The 23,151-nt window shown below is 42.9% G+C and overlaps 1 protein-coding gene and 1 long non-coding RNA gene across 5 annotated transcripts in view; one reads left to right on the forward strand and one right to left on the reverse strand.

Moving 5' to 3' along the window:
* Rabgef1 (RAB guanine nucleotide exchange factor 1) overlaps window positions 1-23,151 on the reverse strand; it is a 48,691-nt gene that overhangs the window by 21,217 nt on the left and 4,323 nt on the right. For all 4 annotated transcript variants that reach the window (XM_037198278.1, XM_028870148.1, XM_028870146.1 and 1 more), the window contains exons 2-3: window positions 7,057-7,242; window positions 4,685-4,851 (exon numbers count right to left, since the gene is read on the reverse strand). Coding sequence is in view for 3 of the 4 variants with exons in the window: in XM_028870148.1 (XP_028725981.1) it covers window positions 4,685-4,851; window positions 7,057-7,235 (346 nt within the window). In the remaining variant the exon portion in view is untranslated. The remainder of the gene's footprint in view (window positions 1-4,684; window positions 4,852-7,056; window positions 7,243-23,151) is intronic.
* LOC119086517 lies at window positions 1,256-22,408 on the forward strand. The gene is made up of 3 exons (XR_005089814.1): window positions 1,256-1,474; window positions 2,137-2,283; window positions 22,368-22,408. It is a non-coding gene; the product is annotated as an uncharacterized LOC119086517 (long non-coding RNA).

Genomic DNA, 23,151 nt, shown 5'->3' on the forward strand with positions numbered 1-23,151 from the left:
TTTGCAGGGGCCAAGCAGCCAGAGTTTGCACATCAACTTATCTCGAGTTTCTCAAATAGAAACATAATTTACAGTTCAAGTCCATCCAGTCAAACAGGATTCTCAAGCTGTCCATCACAGCTAAACAGTTTACAAGGCTTTCCAGCTGAGCAACCCTGTACCAGAAGGAAAGTAGTGTTTCAGCTGTCATTCAAGGAGCGCTTAGTAGGTGCTCCTTAATCCCTCACTAACTCGTTACAATTTCACAAGGTGGGTGATAGTACCACCTTACATGTGAATCTTAGAGAACCTGTCACTACCTGTCCAGAGCCACGTGCTAGTAAAGGGAGAGCTGGGATTTAAAACCAGATTGGAATCCCAAGCCCAGGCAGGTTCTTTATAACTACACTGTACCACCCTGTGATTATTGCAGCATCTGTTTATGTCTACCTAAATCAGTCCCAGAGGGGCTCAAAAGATGGATTACTGGCTAAGAGCACATACTGCTCTTCCAAAAGACCCAGTCTAGTTCCCAGCACCCATGAACGGTTTACAACCAGTTCCCAGCACGCATGTTGAATGGTTCACAACCACCCATAACTACAGCTCCAGTGGACCCAATGCTCTCTTTTGGCCTCCCTGAGCATGGTACTCACACATGGACACACTCATACAATATAATAATAATAATAATAATAATAATAATAATAATAATAGTAATAGCCTGAGGAGGTGGGGAGGGTCAAGTATTTGTAACACAATCTTGGGAACCTGAGTTTGATTCCCATCACCCACTAAAAAAGCCAGGTGAACTGTCATGTCTGTAATCCCAGCAATGGGACGGCAGATACTAGATCTCACTGCCAGTCAGCCTATCCAAATTGGTGAGCTCCAGGTTCACCGAGAGACCCTACTGCAGATAGTAAGGTGGAAAATAATGAAATAAGGTACCCAATGTCGACCTATTTGACACCCACTCAACAAATGCACACACCCACAAAAACACATACATTTACCACACACACAAATTCTTCAAATCCCTTAGAAGACTATGCTTTGTTTGCAACCACACTCCCTTGGCTTAAGACCATTCTTTTGTACTACTAATATAAATAAAACTAACAGGAGCACGTATTAAGGAAGTAAAATAAAGACAGAATAATAAAGTTGACCACTGGTCTGGACTGTAAGTTGAAACTGCACCTGGTATCTGCTGAGTGTGCTCACAGAAAGGCCAAACAAGCAAGTAGGCTGAAGTGGAAAGCTCACATGGCAACTTACATAAGCAACCCGTGAACTAACAGCCAACAGCACCCTCACTGAGAAATGAAGGATTTTTAAAGACTCTGAAGCTTTCTCCCTACAAAACAGCTACAATGTTAAAAAGCTGGAGTCCAACTCCTAACATTGAAAAGCAAAAGGCAGATGTGGTGGTGCATGCGTCTTACTCCAGGAGATGAGGGCACGAAGATTCCAAGTTTGAAAAATCTTCAAGGTGAGCCTGAGCTACACGGTGAGTTCAAGGCCAATCTGAGGCTCCAAGCATGACCCTGTCTAGAAAACCCAAGGACTGGGGACATACCTGGTGCTACTAGAGCCCCTGCCTAACACTCAGGAGACCCTAAATTTAATCCCCAGTATTGGGGAAGTGGGTAACAGATAGAAACCAAAGGGAAAAGTAGAACTCCCTACTGGTGACAACGTTTTCCTAGAAGCTGGAAAGGCAACAAGGCAGCTGACCGACAAAGAGCTAGCCCATAGGAACATTAATCAGTCCCTCCTTGCCAACATTTCAGAGATTTGTGCTGGCATTGCTAGGGAAGCTACAGAATTCCTAAATGTAATAGTTACTTTCCAATACTCAGAATCTGAAGACTGGGCCAAGTATCTTGCATTTGGTTAGTGTGAGAATGTGCATGTGCGTGCTTATGTATGGGAGTACACATGTTGCAGTGCACCTATGGAGGTCCGAAGACAATTTTTGGGACTCAGTTTTTTCCTTCTACTACATAAGCTCTGGGGATCATTCAAACTCAGGTCATCAGGCTTGGAAAGAAATGCCTTTATGGACTGAGCCACTGTGCTGGCCCAGTCAAATCTCTCTTTTGAATTTAAAAAATTGCTTTTTCACATAATATACCCCCAAATATCTTATAGAAAGAATGTGGCAAGTGAATGTGACTCCTGGCCTCAGCTCCATGTCAGTCACTGGAGTCCCATCAAGCTCCCCCAGACAACAACCAAAAAGCACTTCATTGAGCAAATATGCTTCAAGGAATCTGTTCTCAGAAGAGGGATGCAAAGGTAAAAGCTATTTTGCACACGAGTTTTTACAATGCAAATCTTTTATTGTATGGGATCGTTTATCTGTACCATGCAGTGCTGCATTGGACTCAGACTGCACAAGAGGCTTTTAGAATGAGACTTCCTGAGACCAGCAACAGAGACTGGAAAAGTGCATGGGCACCAGATGCCTATGCAATAGGAATCTCATTCAATATATGGACATACTTAATACAACATTATATTTAGCATGTACTTACGTTATATACAAAATGACTACATGAGGCCTGCATATGCAGAAATCACATATGTAGGTATTAAATGTAAACAGCAATAATCATCATATCTGGAAGGGCGGAAAGGGTCTTCCGGGGGCTATCATTGCTCATTCTGCCTGTATGTAATCCATTTGCTCTGGGAAGCATGCATGGGCTCTGAGAAAGCAATCATCCTGCCAGCATCTATGTGCACCCTCAGTCTCTCTCACCATTTCACACTTACAGCATAAGGCTGCGAGGCTCAGACACAACCAGTATCTTTTCAGCCTCACTCAAACCTCTTTCCACTAGCCTGTCTGCTCACTGAGCCTTTAATTTTATTTATTTATTGTTTTAATTTTATTTCATATGGATGGATGTTTTGCCTGCATAAATGTCTGTGTACTAGTTCTATGCCCAGTGACCAAGAAGGCCAGAAGAGGGTACTGGATCCCCTGGAACTGGAGTTACAGACAGCTGTCAGCTACCATGTGGGTGCTGGATCTCAAACCTGGGTCCTCTAGAAGAGCAGCTAGTACTCCTGACTGCTGAACCATCTCACCAGTATCAAATCACTATGCCTTTAATGACAATCTTCTCTACACAGCATTTTTAATGCATTTTTATTATTTGCGATTGTGTATATGTGTGAATAAGTACAGGTGCCCACACAGGCCAAAGGCATTGGTTCCCATGAAGCTGCAGTCCTGACAGAACTGGAGTCCTCCACAAAAACAAGGGCCCTTAACTACTAAGCTATCTGTCCAGTCCTCACTGACCATTTTAGGAAGCAGTTGAGGGCCGAGAGAGCCTCAGCAGTTAAGAGCACATACTGCTTCTTCCAGAGGACCTGAGTTCAGTTCCCAGCACCCACATCAGACAACTCACAACTGCCTGTAACTCCAACTCCGGGGATCCCACTCCTCTTGTCTCTTCAAGCACTTGCACTCACATAAAAAATTAAAGCATTTTTTTTTAGGTGAGAAAAAGAAGTAGATGAAGGAGCAAGGGAGACTGTAAAGTGCTTTGCCGCACAAGCATGAAGACCTCCGTTCAGCTCTCCGAGTTCACACCAAAGCTGGCCTGCTGGCACAAGCCTATAATCCCAAGCCTGGGGGGACAGAGACGGAAGACCCCTGGGACTCAATGGCCAGCTAGTCTAGCTAAATCAGGGAGGCTTGGGTTCATTGAGAGACTCTGCCGCAGAAAACAAGGTGGAAGCCGAGTGGTGGCAGTGCACACCTTTAATCCTAGCACTCAGGAGACAGAGGCAGGCAGATCTCTTTGAGTTCAAGACTAGCCTAGTCTATAGAGAGAGTTGCAAGACAGCCAGGGCTGTTACAGTGAGAAACTCTGTCTCGAAAAACCAAGAAAGAGAGAGAGAGAGAGAGAGAGAGAGAGAGAGAGAGAGAGAGAGAACACAGATGAATGAGGAGCTGGAGAGATGGTTCAGTAGTTAAGATCACTGACTGCTCTTCCAGAAGACCCAAGTTCAATTCCCAGAACCCACATAGCACCACATAACTATCTGTAACTTCAGTTCTGAGGCATCCAACACCCATTTGTGGGCTCTGAGGGCACCAGGCACACAGTGATACACAGACATACAAGCAAACAAAACACTCATACACATAAAGATTTTTTAAATAGATGAAAGACTACAAATCTGTCTATAAGAAAATACTTACATTGAGTTACTCAAGAGCCTCAAATGAGCCTTTTTCTATCTGTATGTTTCCTAATAGCATAGTAAATAAGCTTTGGGAGAGAAACATCTCTTGGGTGACGTTCAATCCCAAAAAGAGCCACTTCTGATATCGTATGAACAGAGTGGACATTACACAAGGAAAACAAGGATCCAAAAAATAAAGGTTAAAAAAAAAATTAAGTAGCCAATGGTAAGTAGTTTGGATGAGAATGGAGAGTCTTATAAACAGAACTACACATTCAATTCCCTTTATTTCTCCTGTGGAACAAACAAACTGTCTCTGAATCAAAGGGAATTATTATTTATTTCATGTGTTGTCTGGCCATCAAACTTGATTTCTGTGTTAAAGCTGGACTAGAATTCTCTTAGGCTCACAGATGTAAAAGGCTGAGTCCACCTGCCTTCTAGATCTAGTCTGCCACTTATTCAGTCATACAAGAAGAAGAGAGAAAATTACCCTTCTTGGATCCAACCCTGGAAGAGGCACTGAAGAACTTCTTCACCGTGGTGACCTTGCGGGTCTTCTCATTGGTTTTCTTTTCCTCGAACTTGGAGAATGTGAGGGACTGAGCTCCCTGGCTGCTCTGGCTGCTAGCGAAGGCCTCTTCCTCCTCCCGCTGAAGTCTGAAATTCAGGGAGAGAACTGTAACAATCTGGATCCTCTCCAAGCTTTCCTAGGGTCTAAAAAATCTTGTTTAAATGACTGAAGAGGATCTGAAAACTTCATAAACAGGAGCTAAATATACCAAATGGGTCTGAGGGCTCTAGTACATAGCTATAAGATGAAATTCTATACCTGTTGAAGAGTTCAATGTATGGGTTTAATCCCCAGGACCTCAACAAAACAAAACAAACAAAAAACAAACAAACAGGCTTTATACTTATAATCTCAGCATTTGGAAGGCCAAGGCAAGATTGCTGAGTTTGAGGTCAGTCTGGGTTATAGACTAAGACCCTGTCTCAAATTACCATATTAAGAAATGGTGCTGGGTGATGGAGGCACATACCTTTAATCCCAGCACTCAGGAGGCAGAGGCAGGCGATCTCTGTGAGTTCCAGGCCAGTCTGGTCTACAGAGTGAGTTTCAGGGCAGCCAGGGCTACACAGAGAAACCCTGTCTCAAAAACACCAAAGAAAAAAACAGGGCTAAGGAGGGTTGGTGAGATGGCTCAGTGTGTAAAGACACTGGTCACCAGGCTGACCTCTTGAGTTTGACCCCTGAGCTCCAATGGTAGAAGGAAAGAACCGCTGTAAGTTGTCCTCCGTCCTCCAAACAAGCACTGTGACATCTGCACACTCACACACACATAATAAATCAATGGAGGAGCTGGACAGATGGCTCAGTGTGCAAAAGCAACTGCTGCTTGTGTAGAGGATCTGGATTTGGTTCCCAGCACCCACGTGGCAACTCACAACCTTCTATAACTCCAGCTCTAGAGAGTCTGACTTCTTCTGGTCTCCCCAGGCACTGAACACATGTGGTGCACTTACATACTTGCAGGCACCCACACACATAAAAAATACGTCTTAAAAAATATAGAAAGAAATGTAATTTTAAAAATGTAAGGCTTAGGATGTAGCTCAGCTGATACACTGCTTGCCTAGCACTCACAAAACCCTGAGTTCAGCCCCAGCACTGCATACACCTGTATTCCCAGTACTTGGGAGGTAAAGGCAGGAATATCAAAAGTCCGGGGTAATCCTCGATGACATAGTAAGTTTGAGGTCAGCTTGAGATATAGGATGACTAGGAGTCTAATACACGAAAGTATAGTTTCCAACGGGAACTTAGACATAAAGTGTGGCTTCTAGCCAGGCTTGGTGGCTCACACCTGTGCCTCCAGCACTTGGAAGGCAGAGACAGGAGGATCACTGATAATGAGATGGACTATATGCTGAATACACTGAAGTCTCCAAATGATGAGGAACTGACTGCAAACCAACTATCATTCTGGAACTCACTGTGTGGCAGAGAACCCAGAAAGATTACAAACCCACGAAGTTACCCTGTTTATATCTATACTTCAGTACTTACCTCCAGGAGCTATATAAAAACCTAAGAGGCTAGAGATGGCCCAGCAGTTAAGATCACAGGCCCTGGAAGTAGATCACAAGCCCTAATTCTCTGAGTTCACCAAGGATGTGAACATGAACAGCATAGTTACTCAACAAGTACCAAGTGACTAGACACGGAAGAGCAGCAAGCGCTAGCATCTGGTTTGACCCACTGAGACAGCATCACAGTCAGCAGGATGTCATGGCAAAGGATCAGCTTTACTCCTGGCATTTTCCAAGCCCCAGAACTTCTACCTTTGAATTTTTGTCATACTCATATTCAGAAATGACAACTACTTTGGAGTGATCCCATTTTAAAAGAAAAATTGAATATCCCCAATTTAAGGACCATGTACATAAACTAGCGTTGATTACTGAGTGTTTTACATGGTACTGCGTGCCTGCCATGCTGGGTATGTCAAAAGAATGAGAAGAGCAATACTTGAGCGTCACTTGTCAAACCCTGTGTGCAGCATGTCACATGTGTGACCTCAGTTCATCTTTACCACAAAGTATGCTTGCCTTCAAAAGAGGTAAGAACAGCACACTCAAATGTAAAATCAACAAACACAAAAAGAAGAAATCACTAAAAGTGATTTAATGAGTATTGACCAGAAAGAAGAAAGAATCCTCTCTTGATGACAAATTGACCTGCTGATAGATAGTTCTTAGTAAGAGAGAGTACGGCTGGGCAATGGCAGGACTTTGTGCCTGGTTATGTCACTGGTAGCCCCCCCCACACACACACACACCTAGCCAGTGAGGTCCTTTTACCTTTCTGCCAGTTCCCAGTCCTCTTGGATCTGTTTCTGCCGGGCCTTGTGGTACTCCTCCCTCCAGCACTTGGAGCAGAAACCCTGCCAGGCAGGGTTGCCGTAGTAACCGCATCCTTTCTTGCACAGGAGCTCAGATTGATCCACATGAATTCCCCGGCGTTCGGACTTCAGGCTCATCTTCTTCCTGATAACCAAGGAGTGAGAAAGCATTGAAAACTAATTTAGTACCATACTACTAAAATACAACACTCATGAAGAAAAATTCAAGTGAGTCCAAGATCTTCAAGCCGTAAGGGGAAAAAGGAAGAGAGGGAGGAAAGACAGAACAAAACCCAAAGTTAAACCTGGCAAGTTCAAGCAGAGTCACACTAAAGAAAGACTTCAATCTGATGGCCCAAAATACACAGTGCACCTTAACAGACTAATACTGGATTAGAGACCTAAGCATAAAGCTTTAAACTCCTAGAAGAAAAGCCTCCTGACACTGGCAAGGACTTCTTCACTACACCAAAGAAACAAAAACAGACAAATGGGACAAGAGCAAACTTGAAAACCTCTGCACAGCAAAGCAATCAGCAGAGTAAAGGGGCAGCCTATGGACTGAGAGAGGACATTTCCAACATCTACAGAAAAGGCAAAACCCAAATCATAAAAAGCACACTGACAATCCAACAAGACAAAGAACTAGAGTAGACAACTCCAAAGAAGAAATAAAAATGGCCAGCAGATAGCAAGACCCTGTCTCAAACACACACACACACACACACACACACACACACACACACACACACACACACACACACACGGCTCAGCAGCTAAAGATTCTGCCCGGCAGAAGCAGATCCAAGAGGACTGGAAACTGGCAGAAAGGTAAAAGGACCTCACTGGCTAGGTGGGGGTGGGGGGTGGCTACCAGTGACGTAACCAGTTGATGACCTGAGTTTGAGCCCTCCGACTTGCATGGGAGATGGAGAGACAACTCCTAAAAGCTGTCCACTGGCCTCCTCACACGTGCTGTGGCACATGCTTACACACAAACAAAATTAATAAAATATACTCTGTATAATGGCCAACAAGCTGAGATGGTGGTGCACGCCTTTAATCCTAGCACTCGGAAAACAGAGGCAAGTGGATCTCTGTGAGTTCTGGGCCAGCCAGGAATACACAGTAAGACCCTGCCTCTCACAAACAAACAAAAATGACTAACAAAAACTGGGCATGTTGGCATATGCCTATAATTCCAGAAATCCGAAGCAGGAGGACTGCAGGTTCTGGGCCTACCTAGCTTACAGAAACTTTATCTCAAAATAAATATTTAATAGTCAGCAAATGCTTGAGAGAAACTATTGGAATAAATCAAAACCACAATGAGACATCACTTCACATTGGTAGGAAATTCACCTTAAACACACACACACACACACACACACACTCACAAATTGAAGGTGTTGTTAAGAATGTGAAGAAATCAGAACCTTTTTGTACTGTTGAGTAGGAATGTAAAGAGGTGCAGCCACCACAGACACAACCTGTCCATTATATAGAAGCTGTTTTTCCATCCAGAAGACTGGGAATTGGAGGTAATTAATAGCCTGGTGATCTGTGTTATCTGTAGGGCCAGGCCATATCAAGCTCCCACAACCAGGACCAGAGGTGGCTAATAGTCGAAATGATCCTTACATTATCTGTATAGCCAGGAGCTCCCCCAAGCTCCCACAATCAGGACTGGAGATGGCTAATAGCCCAAATGACCTGTTCACTATCTGTATGAACAAGACCAGATCCTTCCCTAGGCCCTTAAGCTAGTACAGGTAGCCTATCTCTAGAACCCATCTTCTAGGAAGTAGTGACATGCACTTTGAATTGAATTTATATAATTATACCTCCTTGTACACCAGGGATTATATGACATCAGGAACTTTTCCCCAAATTGTACTGTGTTTAAATATGCTGCCAATAAACCACTTGGCATCAGACTCCCAAAGATCTAGCATGGCTGGCTAATTTGGGCTGAACTGAGTTTTCATTTTCATATTTTTGAGGTGTGTTTCTCTACCTGCCATGACACTTGCAGGGACCGCAAAAGACCCTATCTCAAAACAAACAAACAAACAAAAAAAAAAAAAACAATTAAAAACAAAGCCAGGTGTAGTCCCACAGGCCTTTAATCCCAGGCAGGCGAATCTCTGTTGAGTTTGAGGCCAGCCTGGTCTACATAGAGTTCCAGGACAGCCACGGCTACAGAGAGACCTGTCTCAACATTAAAAACAAAAAACAGTAAAACATTTTAGTTCATGGGCTGGCAGGATGACTCGGTGGGTAAGTGACTCACATGGTGGAAGAAGACACAACTCTTTAAAGTTGTCTTCTGACCTCCATACACAGTGGCGTGTGCACAAACCCAACCCTACACATGCACAAATAACTAAAAATTTTAAAATGTTAAAAAAAATTACATAAAGAGAGGGCTGAGGATCTACCTCAGTGGTAGGGTATTTGCCCAGCATGTGGGAGGCCCTGTGTTCAATCCACAGTACTAAAAGGAAAATAGAAGTATATAAACTGTACTAAAAACAAGTAACAGAGAAGAGGTTCACACGCAGGTAAGATTACAATTTTTTTTCTATTACACTATCTGCAACTGCTTGTCCAAACTCACACACATGCACAAAAATTTCAGTGGGATCACTGTTTCCCATACAAATAACGCTCATGCCTCAGCTGACAACTTTCTTTTTTAGTTGTTTGAGCAGAGTAAAGGTAAATTTATTAAGAACAAGTGAAGGAAAATGCTGAGTGGGAAGGACTTCAAGGGAGGAATACCCTAGAATCATTAGCTACACTTTTGCTTTTTCAAAGAAAGATATATCTATTCTAAGGATCCTTTGTTTCAGACATTGTTGCTACAGCTCCTTTTTCATGGTGAATAAGCTTTTCTTTAAGATCTGACAGAGCTGAGGGCTTCCAAAAGACAGAAAGGTACTTGTGTGTGGTTGGAGAGATGGCTCATCAGTTAAGAGCACTGGCTGCTCTTCCAGAGGACCTGGGTTCCACTCTCAGCACCCATAAGGCAACTCTCCATGGGTGCCAGTTACACACATGGTGCACACACATACATTCTAGCAAAACACCCATACACATAAGAACTTCTTAAAGATATTTGTCTAAAAAAGAAAAAAAAAATTGGCTAAACATATTGACAGCCACCTAACACCAGAGCCACCCCCAGCTCATCAAGCTCCACCCTAAGGAGAAGCCATGTAAGCAGGAGACCATGATGGGACCAGCACATAGCTAGCTGGCTGCCAGCAGACCCATTAAAGCACCTGCTCACAAGAGTACACCCTCTCTGGAGGGGTGAGGAAGCCTCATCGTGCAGCCCTGCTACTGCGGCTCTATGAGACAAGTCCACTGATCCGATTCTCAAACTTTCCTCACAAATTCAGAACTGTGCTTCCAGAAGGCAGCTGTTGGTGACCTGATTGGCACATTTTTAAAGAACACAATCTATGTGCTAACCTCCCTAAACATGTGACCATTATGCCAAAAGATATCCAGATAGCACACTGGGCACATGGAGAATGTGCGTATGAGTCCACGATGGGTGGGCATGATGGTTTGGCAGAAGCCTGATAACCTGAGTTCGATATTAGGAAACCAAATAAAGGTGGGAGGAATTAATCAGTTCCACCAGTTGTTTTCTGACTTCCACAAGCATGGTGGGGTCTCTTTATTCACACATACATGCACACACTAATAATAATAACACTTCAAGCCACTGATAGGGAATGTGTCATTCCATCACTGTAACAAAAGAGATGACATAAACAACTTATAAGAAGGAATGGTAGGTTGTTTGTTCATTCATTCATTCAGACAGGGTCTTGCTATGTAGCCCAGGCTGGCATCATACCTGCAATGCTGTCAAGGACGACCTTTAACTCCTGAGGAACAAAAGTACATAAACTCCACTAAAAACTAGCAACAGAGAAGGGGTTCACACACAGGTAAAATTACAGTTTTCTACTATGCTATCTGTAACTGCTTGTCCAAACTCACAAATCTGCACCCATTGTTTTTCAGCAGAGGAACTGGCTGCTCAGTCGTTAAGAATGCTTACTGCTCTTGCAGAGGACCAGTTAGGTTCCCAGCATTCACGCTGGACAGTTCACAACTGCCCATAACTCGAGCTCCAGGGGATCTGACACCCTATTTTAGCTTCAGTGGGAATCTACACTCATATGCACATACTTACACAGACACACACCCACAGTGCCCCTATCAGGTACGTACAACTGCCTAGAACCCTGAACCCAGGGTTTAAAGAATGTAGTGTATGTGGGCACCTTCACTAGTGTGTACCTACACACTGACACACAAACATGCACAGGATAAAAATAACAAAATAATAATTTTAAAAGTTTTTTTCTTTTACTGTTATCAGTAATTCTGAATGTTAGCTATTTTTCCCCAATGGTTCAAAAGGTAGCTAAGCACAAGATTAGGAAGAAAATACACCAGGGACAGAAATCAGGTCCTAGAAGTTTTTCCATATTCATGTATGTAAATTCTTAAGATAAATTCAGAAATATAAACCATTTAAACAAGTCAGAATGTTTCAGGGAACCAGTTTCAGTAGTTCAACTCTGAAGTCATCTTAACTATGACCTCAGCAACTGGGAGGTAGAAACAGTGGCATCAAGAGCTCACGGTCATCCCTGAACATAACAGGTATGATGTCAGCCTAGGCTGCACAGCAAGACCCTGTCTGAATGAATGAACGAACCAATCTACCGTTCCTAGCTATGTAGACCAGGCTGACCTCCAATTCAGAGATCTGCCTGTCCCTGCCTCCCAAGTGCTGGAAGTAAAGGTGTGTGCCAGCACATATGGCAAATAAAAACATTAAAAATAAATAAATAAATAAATAAATAAATAAATAAATAAATAAATAAATAAATAAATAAGAACAGCAACTGAAGAAGTTAGTCTACCCAACTTCAACCTCTGGCTTCCACACACATACACACATGTGTACCTATCTACACACTCATATGGACACATACATATACCATGCACAAACCAAATAGATGAAATTCCACCTACTAGTGGATCTATGTATGTGCCAAAGTATGTGCTCAGACTTCAGACTCTCATATGTTTTCTGGAGCCACCAAGTTGCCTCTGTATACACAGGTTCTGCCCCTCAGAACCAAAGCCCTACTGGCCAGAGAGGTTTGAGCACAATCTCACCCTTTGGCTGAATATTTAGGCATGCAGATACAAGGTGAACCCCAGAAGGAAGTCAGGCATAACCTGAAGGTATGCAGACACAAGGTGAAACCCAGAAGGAAGTCAGGCATAACCTGAAACCAAAAGCAGATCACCGAGATGAGTGGATGCAGAGAAAAAGACCTGACAGTGAGCTGTAGAGACAGAAAGGGCACACTGAACACTCTTCTTAGGATGCTCAAAAGTAAGGGGGGGAGAGGTGGGGAGGAGGGAATATGTGAATTAGGGAGAAGATCAGAACCCAGTATCAGTGTCACCAAACCCTCAGTGAGATCGCCATTTCCCTCCAGCATCAGACACTGGGCCTGCAACACAGGGAAAGCTCAAGTTCTGGCCAAAGCAGGAGAAAGGCACAGGGAGATCCTTCTAGTCTACTGTGTCTAGTGGTGGGTATGTGTGTGGGTGGGTGGGTGCGAGCGCAGGTACTCACATGGAGGCAAGAGGTCACCCTCAAGTGTCATTCCTCAGGACCGTCCCCCCGCCCCCAAGGCAGGGTCTCCCACTCACCAATTAGGCTAGGCTGACTGGCCAGTGAGCCCCAGGGACAGACACTCAGTCTCTGCTTCCTCAGTGCTGGGATTACAAGTCTGCCGCCCCCCCCCACCACCACCAGGTACTTTCCTGACAGAGCTCTCTCCCCAGCCCCTACTTGACTGCCATCCCTTCTCTTAACCACAGGGACAGACAACCCTGTACCCCTGCCGCAGTGGCTGGAGTAGGAGCCAAACTCTGTAGGGCTCTGCTGGCTCTGTGCTGCTCCTGGGTGCTGCCGAATGTGGAAGCAGCAGAGCAGAGCAACAGAAGAAGTGGAAGACAAGCCCCCAGAGAACAAAAATACAGGAAAAATTTCTCAGGCACAATTCCCAAGAAAGAACTTCCTAAGCTGGACGATGGTGGCGCACGCCTTTAATCCCAGCAATCAGGCAGCAGAGGCAGGCAGATCTCTGTGAATTTGAGGACAGCCAGGTTTACAAATCAAGGTCCAGGACAGCAAGAGCTGTTATACAGAGAAAAACCAAAAAAAGAAGAAAGAAAGAAAGGAAGGAAGGAAGGAAGGAAGGAAGGAAGGAAGGAAGGAAGGAAGGAAGGAAGGAAGGAAAGAAGGAAAGAGAAGAAAGAAAGAACTTTCTGGCCAGATGTTGGGGTAATCCAAGTACTGGTCAGACTGAGGCAGGAGGATCATGAACTCAAGGCCAGCCTGGGCTACCTAGTGAGACTCTTTATGGGCTAGGGCTGGCAAGAAACTCGGCAGTCAGAGCTTGCTGCCCAGCCAGACAATCTGAGTTCAACCTTTGGGTCTGAAATGGTGGGAGGAGAGAAGGAACTCCAGCAAGCTGTCCTCTGACCTCCGCACACACAGCATGATGTGTGGGCATCTACAAACATACACAAAACATAACTGAAAATGTAAAAAGAAAAGAGATACAAGGGTTCTTTTCCAGAACAAAGGGAGAGTCTGTTTACTGTGCAGTCCAGTGAGTGCACCACGTCCCTCCCCGTGAAAGTCAATAGACTAATAAAGTCATGAAATCTGGGTTCCTTAATCTTGAACTCCTCAGCTGTGACTGCCTACATGGGACTTGTGGGGCAAAGGTACTCCCTGTGACGTAAAGCCTGTTCTGCTGATATCCTGAATAGCGGGTCCCTTTGTTCCTGTCTTCTGCCTGTAGCTATCAACTTTGACAGGCTCACTTGCTAGCTGTAAGCAGGGCAAAAGTTCCAGTCCTTTACTGTCCTTAACAATTCCAGCAAGGAGTACATGGGAAACTATTACCACCCTTGGCCATGAGAACATTACAAGGAGAAGCCATCAGACGGGGCTGGGGGTGTAGTTCAGTGGTAGAGCACTTGCCTAATTTGCTCAAGGCCCTGGGTTCGATCCCCTGCACTGCCAAAAACAAAATTAACAACTGAAAAGTCCCCCAGCGTGAGGCATCACTCACACCTATCATTTGACACAAACATTGGTACTACCCGAGGCATTCCTGTACTGAGGGGAATGTAAAATAGCACTGCTGACAGGGGATAGCTTCTTTTTCGTTATTTTGCTTTTCTGACATAGGGTCACACTCTGAGATCCATACTGATGTCAAACTCATAGCAATTCTCCTGCCTCAGGCTCCTGAGTGCTGGCATTATCTCCTGAGTGCTGGCATTATAGGTGTGAACCACCACACCAACCTACATATTCTATAGTGTTTACTCAATAACTCAACAAATATTTTTACATACTGACAGACACCGGGGCCACTACCATAAGTAAAAAGCTCTGTGGGTCTTACTGTTTAACATGGGCAGTATATAGTTTAGAGCCTGAATAAAGAAATACTATTAACATTGAATAATTATTCTTTTCTTATTTTTCTTTTTTTCTTTTTTTTTTTTTTTTTTTTTTTTTTTTTTGGTTTTTCTAGACAGGGTTTCTTTATATAGCACTGGCTGTCCTGAAACTTGCTCTATAGACTAACTCAGAGATCCACCTGCCTCTGCCTCCAGAGTGTTGGGACTAAAAGTGTGCACCACCACTGAGTAATTAATCTTAGAACAACTAAATTTCATAAACTTATAACAAGCCAGTTATGACGTGTATATGAAATCTATGGAACTCTAACAATTGCTGAATAACAAGATATATAATGAGGTACAAAATATCTCACCCACAGTAACATCAACATGTAAAAACACCTAGGAGAAATATTTTAATAAAAAAGTCATGTGGCTGATGTAAAAATATTGACATAAAAGGCATGGTCACAGACACGAATACTCCTAGCTCTTGGGAGGTTGAGGTAGGAGGAGTCCATGTTCAAGATCAACCTGGACTCAAAGGAAAAAAATGGAAATGAAGAAAGCTAATGGTAAGGCTATAACTAGTCAGACGTACAGTGATACTGAATAAAATACATATAAAACATTAGTAAAATGACACAGGTTCCAAGATCTATAAATTTACTACAAATGACAAATAAAATTCTCAAGACTTTTTGGAACTTGGCAAAATGATTCCATATCTTACCAGCAACAGTAAACAGTACAGTTTTGCTGGGCAATGGTGGCACACACCTTTAACCTCAGCACTGGCGAGGCAGAGGCAGGTGGATCTCTGAGTTTGAGTCTAGTCTACAGAACAAGTTCCAGGACAGTCAGGACTACACAGAGAAACCATGCCTTAAAAAACCAAAACCAAAATCAAACAACAAAACCCTCCACAGGACAGCTTTTAATTTTCTTTTTTTTTCTTTTTTTCAGTTTTTAATTTTCTAAATTAATCTTCTGAATTATTCCCTGCATACTAATTAAAACAGTATGAACTAAAAAAAAAACACTAAAAAATACAAATACAAAACCTCCAAATGAATTCTAATATGCCATAACACAAATAATATTAAAGGAAGGAAGGAAAAGGAATGTTTCAAATAAATAGTTGTGAATAACTGGCCAGCAATCTGATATCCCTCAAAATAACTGGAAAGATGTGTTAAAGAGGCTGGAGAGACAGCTAGGTGGTTAAGAGCACTGGCTGCTCTTGCTAGAGGACCTGGGTTCTATTCCCAGCACTCACAGCAGCTCACAACTGTAACTCCAGTTTCAGGGGTTTGATGCCCTCTTCTGGCCTCCACAGGTACTGCATGCAAGCTATGACAGACAAGTCAGCAAAACACCCACACACATAAAACTCAGTGATAGCAAGGTCTGGGATGGACTAGGTTACATGAAAACCTGTCTCAAAAAATAAAAACAAGAGGCTGCAGAGAGGGCTCAGTGGTTCTGTTCTTGCTGCTCCTGCAGAAAGTCTGAGTTTGATTCCCTAATCCACAATATGTGGCTCAAAACTTCCTGTAACTCCAGCTCCAGGGGATCTGATGCCCTCTTCTGGACTCCATGAGCACCTGCACATGGGCACAGACAAATATACATAATTAATGAATTTATAGGGATCCACCTGCCTCTGCTGGGATTAAAGATGTGCACCATCACATCCGACATTTTTTTTAAAGAGGGAAGAGATGACCAAGTTTCCAATTTGTCACACTATGTAACCCAAGCTGGCCTGCAGTCCTCCTAACTCAGACTCCCATGTGATGATTACAAGTGTCCACCATCACACCACCACAACTTAAAATCTTTGAAGAGAGACAGAAAGATGAAAGACCTAACATTACACGTTTATGAAACTTCTATACCTAGAAGCTACAGGAAAATCAAGAAGGAAGTGAATCTGAATACACAAATTTAAACGTCCATCTAGTTTTAAAAAGGCCTCACCTGTGACCAAAATAGAGCGGCAAAAAGAGAGTGGAAAATAACACTGACATATGCCAATGAGGCAGTCTCTTATACAGAGAGATAATAAAAGCCTGAGATTGGTTGGCAGCTGGCAGGACAAGGGCATGGGCGGGTTCTTTGCAAACTGAGCAGCCTCCTCGAAACCCAAGTGGAAAGTCCTAGTGCATGCATTTGACATTTTGATATACGCCTCCAAACAGGCCTCAGAAAAAGGCAATGCCTGTCCTGCCTGCCATTACACTCCCAGGATAAGGGAACCTACTTCCCACAGCCTCAGAAGCAGCATCAGAAAACTTTCATTTTTGCCAATCAACAGTTATCCAATGTTATTGCTGTTTGCCTTTAAAGATTTATTTTTAAGCCGGGCAGTGGTGGCTCACGTCTTTAATCCCAGCACTGGGAGGCAGAGGCAGGCAGACCTCTGTGAGTTCGAGGCCAGCCTGGGCTACAGAGTGAGTTCCAGAACAGGCTCCAAAGCTACACAGAGATAGATACCCTGTCTCGAAAACCAAAAAAAAAAATTATTTTTAACTATGTGATGTATGTGCGGGGGCAGAGGGTGTCCTGTGTACATGTGAGTGCAGGTGCTCAAGGAGGCCAGAAAAGGGTGTTGGGTCCTAGGGAGCTGGAGCTACAGGTAGTTGTGTGCCTCCAACATGGGTGCTACAGGTTCTCTGTAATGGCAGTATGTACTCTTAACCTGAGCCCTTTCTTCAGCACCTGATTAACAACTTTTATTGATATTTGTTACCACACGTAAATTTTTTCAAATAAATTAACTACTGATAGTCTCTGCTCCCATGTTGGTATCTCTAATTTTCCATTTGATTCCCAAATGCTTTTTTTGAATGATCTTTTTTTTTTTTTTTTTGCCTTCTTTTATGTTATAAAGGCACTATCACACAAAGACATGGCATTTCAGATCTGTATACAGGTTTCATCAACTTCCCTGCTTGATACACATTCCTTGTAAAAGCAATATTTCATGTATACAACTGACGTCAGGCTTCCGTGTTAACTGCTACAAAACAAAGTATGTAAACACTACTCTGTCCAAGTCATCCCAAAGATAATCAATCCATGAGACACAATTTAGAGAGTGAGCTGAGCCAGTGGAGGGGCATTCTTCAGGACTTCCAGGCAACTACCCTTCGCTGTGCTCAGTCACATCCTCTTCACTTGAGCACGTTAGAGCTCTAATCTGAGCACACCATCCCCAAGGCTCAATAATCCAGCTGTGCTAGCCTACCATCCTCCCCTCTCAATACTCTTCTGGAGAAGCAGTCAGCACTGAGATGGACAACCACTAAGTACCTAAGCAAACAGTCTTGGCTCCACCCGAGGAACAGCACTTTGATACATAAAGCATCTATCTCCACCACAGGAGGGTTGTTTTCAGTTCTATCTGACTTAGTTCTGCTTTAGCCATTTCACCTTTTCTCATACACTTTTGAGTCACAAGGTCTGAGAATCTGAGTTTATCCAGGTCCTAACAATGCTACTGGGAACCACCTTGGAAATTACAGCTAGAAAGAAAGCACCACAGGTGTGAAGCGACTCATCTCTCCTCCTGACCCCAGGAGGGGATGCCCTTTTCTTTTTCAATTATTTTTATTTTATTCATATTGGTGTTTTGTCTGTATGTATGTCTACGTACCACATATGTGCCTGGTGCCCACAGAGTCCAGAAGAAGACAGGCTCTCTAGAACTAGAGTTATAGGTGGTTGTGAGCCACCATGTGGGTGCTGGGAATTGAACCCAAGTCCTTGAAGATCAACAAGCGCTCAAAACGACTGAGCCATCCCTCCAGCCTAAGATGCCCTTTTCTGAGTATGACAGAAGCCTGTGCCAACCTCCTGCTAAGAACTAGAAAGCTCCAAACAACGTGAAATATCAGTGTTTAAAGGCACTATCACAAATGCACTAAGGAGCTTCTGAAGTACTTCACACTAGGAGGGTCCAGGTCCTGGAAAATGGGCAACAGTTTTATAAGGAGGTGACTCCAGTAAACGGCAGAGAACCCAGGATGTGCTGCTAGAGAGAATAGAGGAAAATTTGGGAAGAGATAAAAATCAAAGCTTGGTGCTAGGAAGGCACCAGCTGATGAGTGCTTGCCTAGCATGGAGGAGCCTAATGTTCCTTCTCCAGCACCACATAAACTATATATAGTGACATATGCCTATGATACTAGCAGCCAGGATCGGGAGTTCAAGGTCATCCTCAGCTACACAGCGAATAGGAGATCAACCTGGGATACTTAAGATCCTGTCTCACAAAAAGAAAAGGAAAGGGAAGAAAGAAAGCCATACAAGTCAAAGCCCAACACCTAGGAGGCTAAGACAGGAGGACTGCAAGTTTAAGGGCAGTTTGAATTAGCTAGCAAAACTCTATGTCAAAAGAAAAAAAAAAACAAAGGCTGGTGGTAGTGTCAAAACACCTTTAATCCCAGCACACCAGAAACAGAGGCAGGCAGATCTCTGTGAGTTCGAGGTCAGTCTGGTCTACTGAGTGAGTTCCAGAATGGTCAAGGCTACACGGAGAAACCCTGCCCCCCTCCCAAAAAAATATAAGAAGTTATTAGAGGCTAGTGAGATGGCTCAGCAGGTAAAGGCCTTTGCTGCACAAGCCTGATGACTTCAGTTCAATTCCTGGAACCCACATAAAGGTGGAAGGAGAGAACTAACTCCAGAAAGTTGTCCTCTGATCTCCATACGCATGTCATGGTATTTGCAGTATGCATGCAGGCACGCACATACACATAAACACACACACACACACACACACACTCACAAATACACATGTGCAAGTAATAAAATTTTTAAGGAAGTTATTAGAGGGGACTGAGTGATGGCTTAGTGATTAAGAGCACTAACTGATCTTGGAGAAGACCTGGGTTCTGTTCCCAGCATTCACATGGTGGCTAACAACTGCTATAACTCCAGGTCCAGAGGATCTTCTGACTTCCTCAGGCACTGCATGCACATACATGCAGGAAAGACACCCAAATACACACAAAAAAATTATTTTTAAAAAAGAAATTAGAGAGAAAATGGAATAAATGTGACTCTAATGTGTGTGTGGCTGGGGTGTAGTGCAGAGCACTTGCCTAAAAAGTATGAGGTACTGGGATTGATTCCCAGCACCACAAAATATTATATATATATCTATATATATAGATATATATATAGATATATATATGGCTGAAATATGCTATTTTAATGTTGTCCCTGTCATAAAACATTCTATTTTGCGGGGCAGGTAACAATATAATAAAGTTTTGCAGAAGAGTCAGTAGTTATTAATAAAGTGGGGAGGGGCTTGGTCCTGCCTCAACTAAATGTACCAGGCTTAGCTATCCCCCCATGGGAGAACTCACCCTGCTGGAGGAAGGAAGGAGGGGTGGAGGGGGGAAGGTGAGGAGGAGTGGGAGGAGGGGAGAGCAGGAGGAGGGATGAGGAGGAATCTGTGGTTGGTATGTAAAATGAATTAAAAAAATAAAGTTAAATAAAGAGTCAGTGGTTAGCATATGGGTATGAAGGCAACTTTGCCACCTGAATCTCATCAATAGTATTAAAAGTGATATATTTGTGGCTGGACAGAATCTGAAACCTTCCACAAACTACACAATTACCACATTAGGTTCCAACTATAGTAGCTAACAAATTTTTGAAGACTGAAACATAATTTGCTACATAGACACCAAGCATATTATCCCAAGACACTAATTATAGAAAACTTTGGTTTTTTTTTTTTTTTTTTTTTGGTCTTTTTCTTTCATGTACTTCTGAAGATGAAGGCCAGAGGTCTGTGCACACTATGAACATACTGCATCACTGCACTGCACACCAAACCCTGTGATATATGTTAGTCAATTTATCTCATTGGCTGTTAATTCTGTTTCTGTTTCTAGAATTCTCATTTGCATTATCCTTATTATAGTCAAAGCTTTGGTCACTGGTCCAACTCATTCTTCAGGGCACATTAAAAAAACAATGTCTAAAGTTGATGGAAATGTAATTAAGGAGCCACAACATTGCACAACTGTATTTAGGCAAGGATGGTCCCACCTACTGTTTACTAAGGGTAAATAAGAACAGTCTCCTGGCCACACCAACCATGCCGGCACTCTAGAAAAACTAACTATTATTACTGAAAGAGTTACTTTTCAGTACCTAAGTGGCTATGTTCCCATCTTAAACTAAGTCCTATGTGTGGGCTTTTCAAGCTAAAGATCTCTGTGCTGAAGCTAGTATCTCAAAACCTACTTCTAGAAATAAATCCTCACTCTGGTTTTGTTATCCTTTCAGCCCATCTAACACACACACACACACACACACACACACACACACACACACACACACACACACACACGGTTCTGACTGCCCAACAACACAAAACAGATGTACTCAAGGTACTTTCCAGACAGCACAAAATCAAAACAAAAGCTGAAAAACAAACTACTTCTGAAGGTAGTAGTCTGAAGACTGTACAGTCTTATCTGGATCACGTGAAACAGACAGACCCTGATTGAATAGTAAGATTGAAACACCTGGATCACATGAGGCCAGGGGTGATTCAGCTAAGACGGAACAGAGCACACAGCCCTTCCAAAGCAACTAAACAACCGAGCTGAGGCGTTTCTGATTATCTTTCAAGGTCACTAAGCCATTATATCCCTTTCTCAGCAGGCTGCTAAGAGCACAGCCACCTCTTTACCCTCAACCAGAAACTCCATACTTTAGCCCAAGCATTTGGTACAGAGCTGGTCCTTGTTCCCACCTTAACTCTCTGTCTACTCCAAATCACTCATCCACTCACTCATCTCGATTGGTATGTTAACGCAGCAGGTTGGGCAAGTCTTCACATGTCATTAAGAATCCTTTCTGGAACAAGATGTGATACAAGAGATACGCTCTACTTAAGAAAATTATGGTACAATACAAGGAGATTTCCATCTATTAATAAGCATTTTGAGTTCATTCTCTAAAAGCATCTTTTAAATGTGCTCCAAAGTCCCATCTAAAGGGGGGAAAAACTGCTCTAGCAAACAGCATGCCTAAAATTAGAAAATTCTATAGAACCTGTTATAGAGGAACTACAAAAATAAAATAATGTCATTGTGTATTTTTAACTTGAAAACACAGAAAATTATAAATATATCCTATGTAAAAATTCCCCAAATTGTGAGACATGTATAAGGTCACATGAAATACATTATTTTTACACTTACAAAAAAAAAAAAAAAAAAAAGCCAGGCAAGGTGGCACATACCTTTAATCCCAGGGAGGCTGTGAGTTTGAGACCAGCCTGTTCTACACAATGAGTTGCAGGCCTCAAACAAACTAACAAAAAGAATAAAAATGTAGACCAGTACAATTTTTATATAGAGAACCAATGGTACTTTTAGGTTACTAAAGTAAGTGTAGGTTAATACAAATAAATACTTTTGTCAGAGAAAAACACATAGTGGTACTTCCATACTAAAATCACAAAATACAAAGATAACCAATACTGCACGTGCGCCTATCTGAAGACATTGTATTTCCTAATTCTGATGAACAGCAGTGGCAGGAGAAGTATAAAAATCAGAAATAGATAAGGGACATTTAGTATTCTGCTCTTGAAAAGTTAAAAGCTCGTGTAAAACTTTTTTATTTTTTTTAAATCAGAGCTTATTTTTATTTTCTAAAATAATAATAATAATAATAATAACCCCATTTTTCTTTCAGGGCCGGGGAGATGGCTCAGTGAGTAAAGGTGCCTGCTGCCAAGTCTAATGACCTGAATCTGATCACCAGGACCCACAGGGCTGAAGGAGAAAACCAACTCCCACAGATCGTTCTCTGACCTCTAAACATACCCTGAGCATGCACTCACCTGTGGGCATGCTCGCACACGTACAAACTAATTAAATACAAAAATGATTTTAATCCTGCTTTTCACTTTTAAAGATTTATTTTTATATGTATGAGTGTTTGCCTTTATGTGTGCATGTGCACCGTCTATGTGCCTGGTGCCTACCAAGGCCAGAAGAGAACATCAGAGTCCCTGAGACCAGTTACAGATGGTTGGGAGCCACCATGTGGGCGCTAGGATTCAAACCCAGGTCCCCTCCAAGAGCAGCCAGTGCTCTTAACCACTGAGCCATCTTTCCAGCCTCACCCCATTTAAAAATTTTAATCCCCACAATTTAATTTTAAAATGCTACAAACTCAATTATAATGGCTACGGTGAATGGCAACTCAGTAGATTAGCTTGAAAAGTGGTCCATGGGTTTTACTCAAGAACCAGGTGTGGTGGCACAGTCTACACAGTGGTCTACACAGTGGTCTACACAGTGAGGTCCAGGACTGCCAGAGCTACAGAGAGAGCCCCTGTCTCAAAAAACAAAGCAAGCAAACAAAACAGATTTTACTCGGTTCCCTCACAGCACCACTCCCTAAGGTTAGAGCCTGCAAGGCTCTGGCTACTTTCCTGCTTCAGATCCTTTAACAATCTCTTCCACATCATTTG

This window comes from Peromyscus leucopus, chromosome 23, assembly GCF_004664715.2.
Source record: "Peromyscus leucopus breed LL Stock chromosome 23, UCI_PerLeu_2.1, whole genome shotgun sequence".
NCBI lineage: Eukaryota > Metazoa > Chordata > Mammalia > Rodentia > Cricetidae > Peromyscus > Peromyscus leucopus.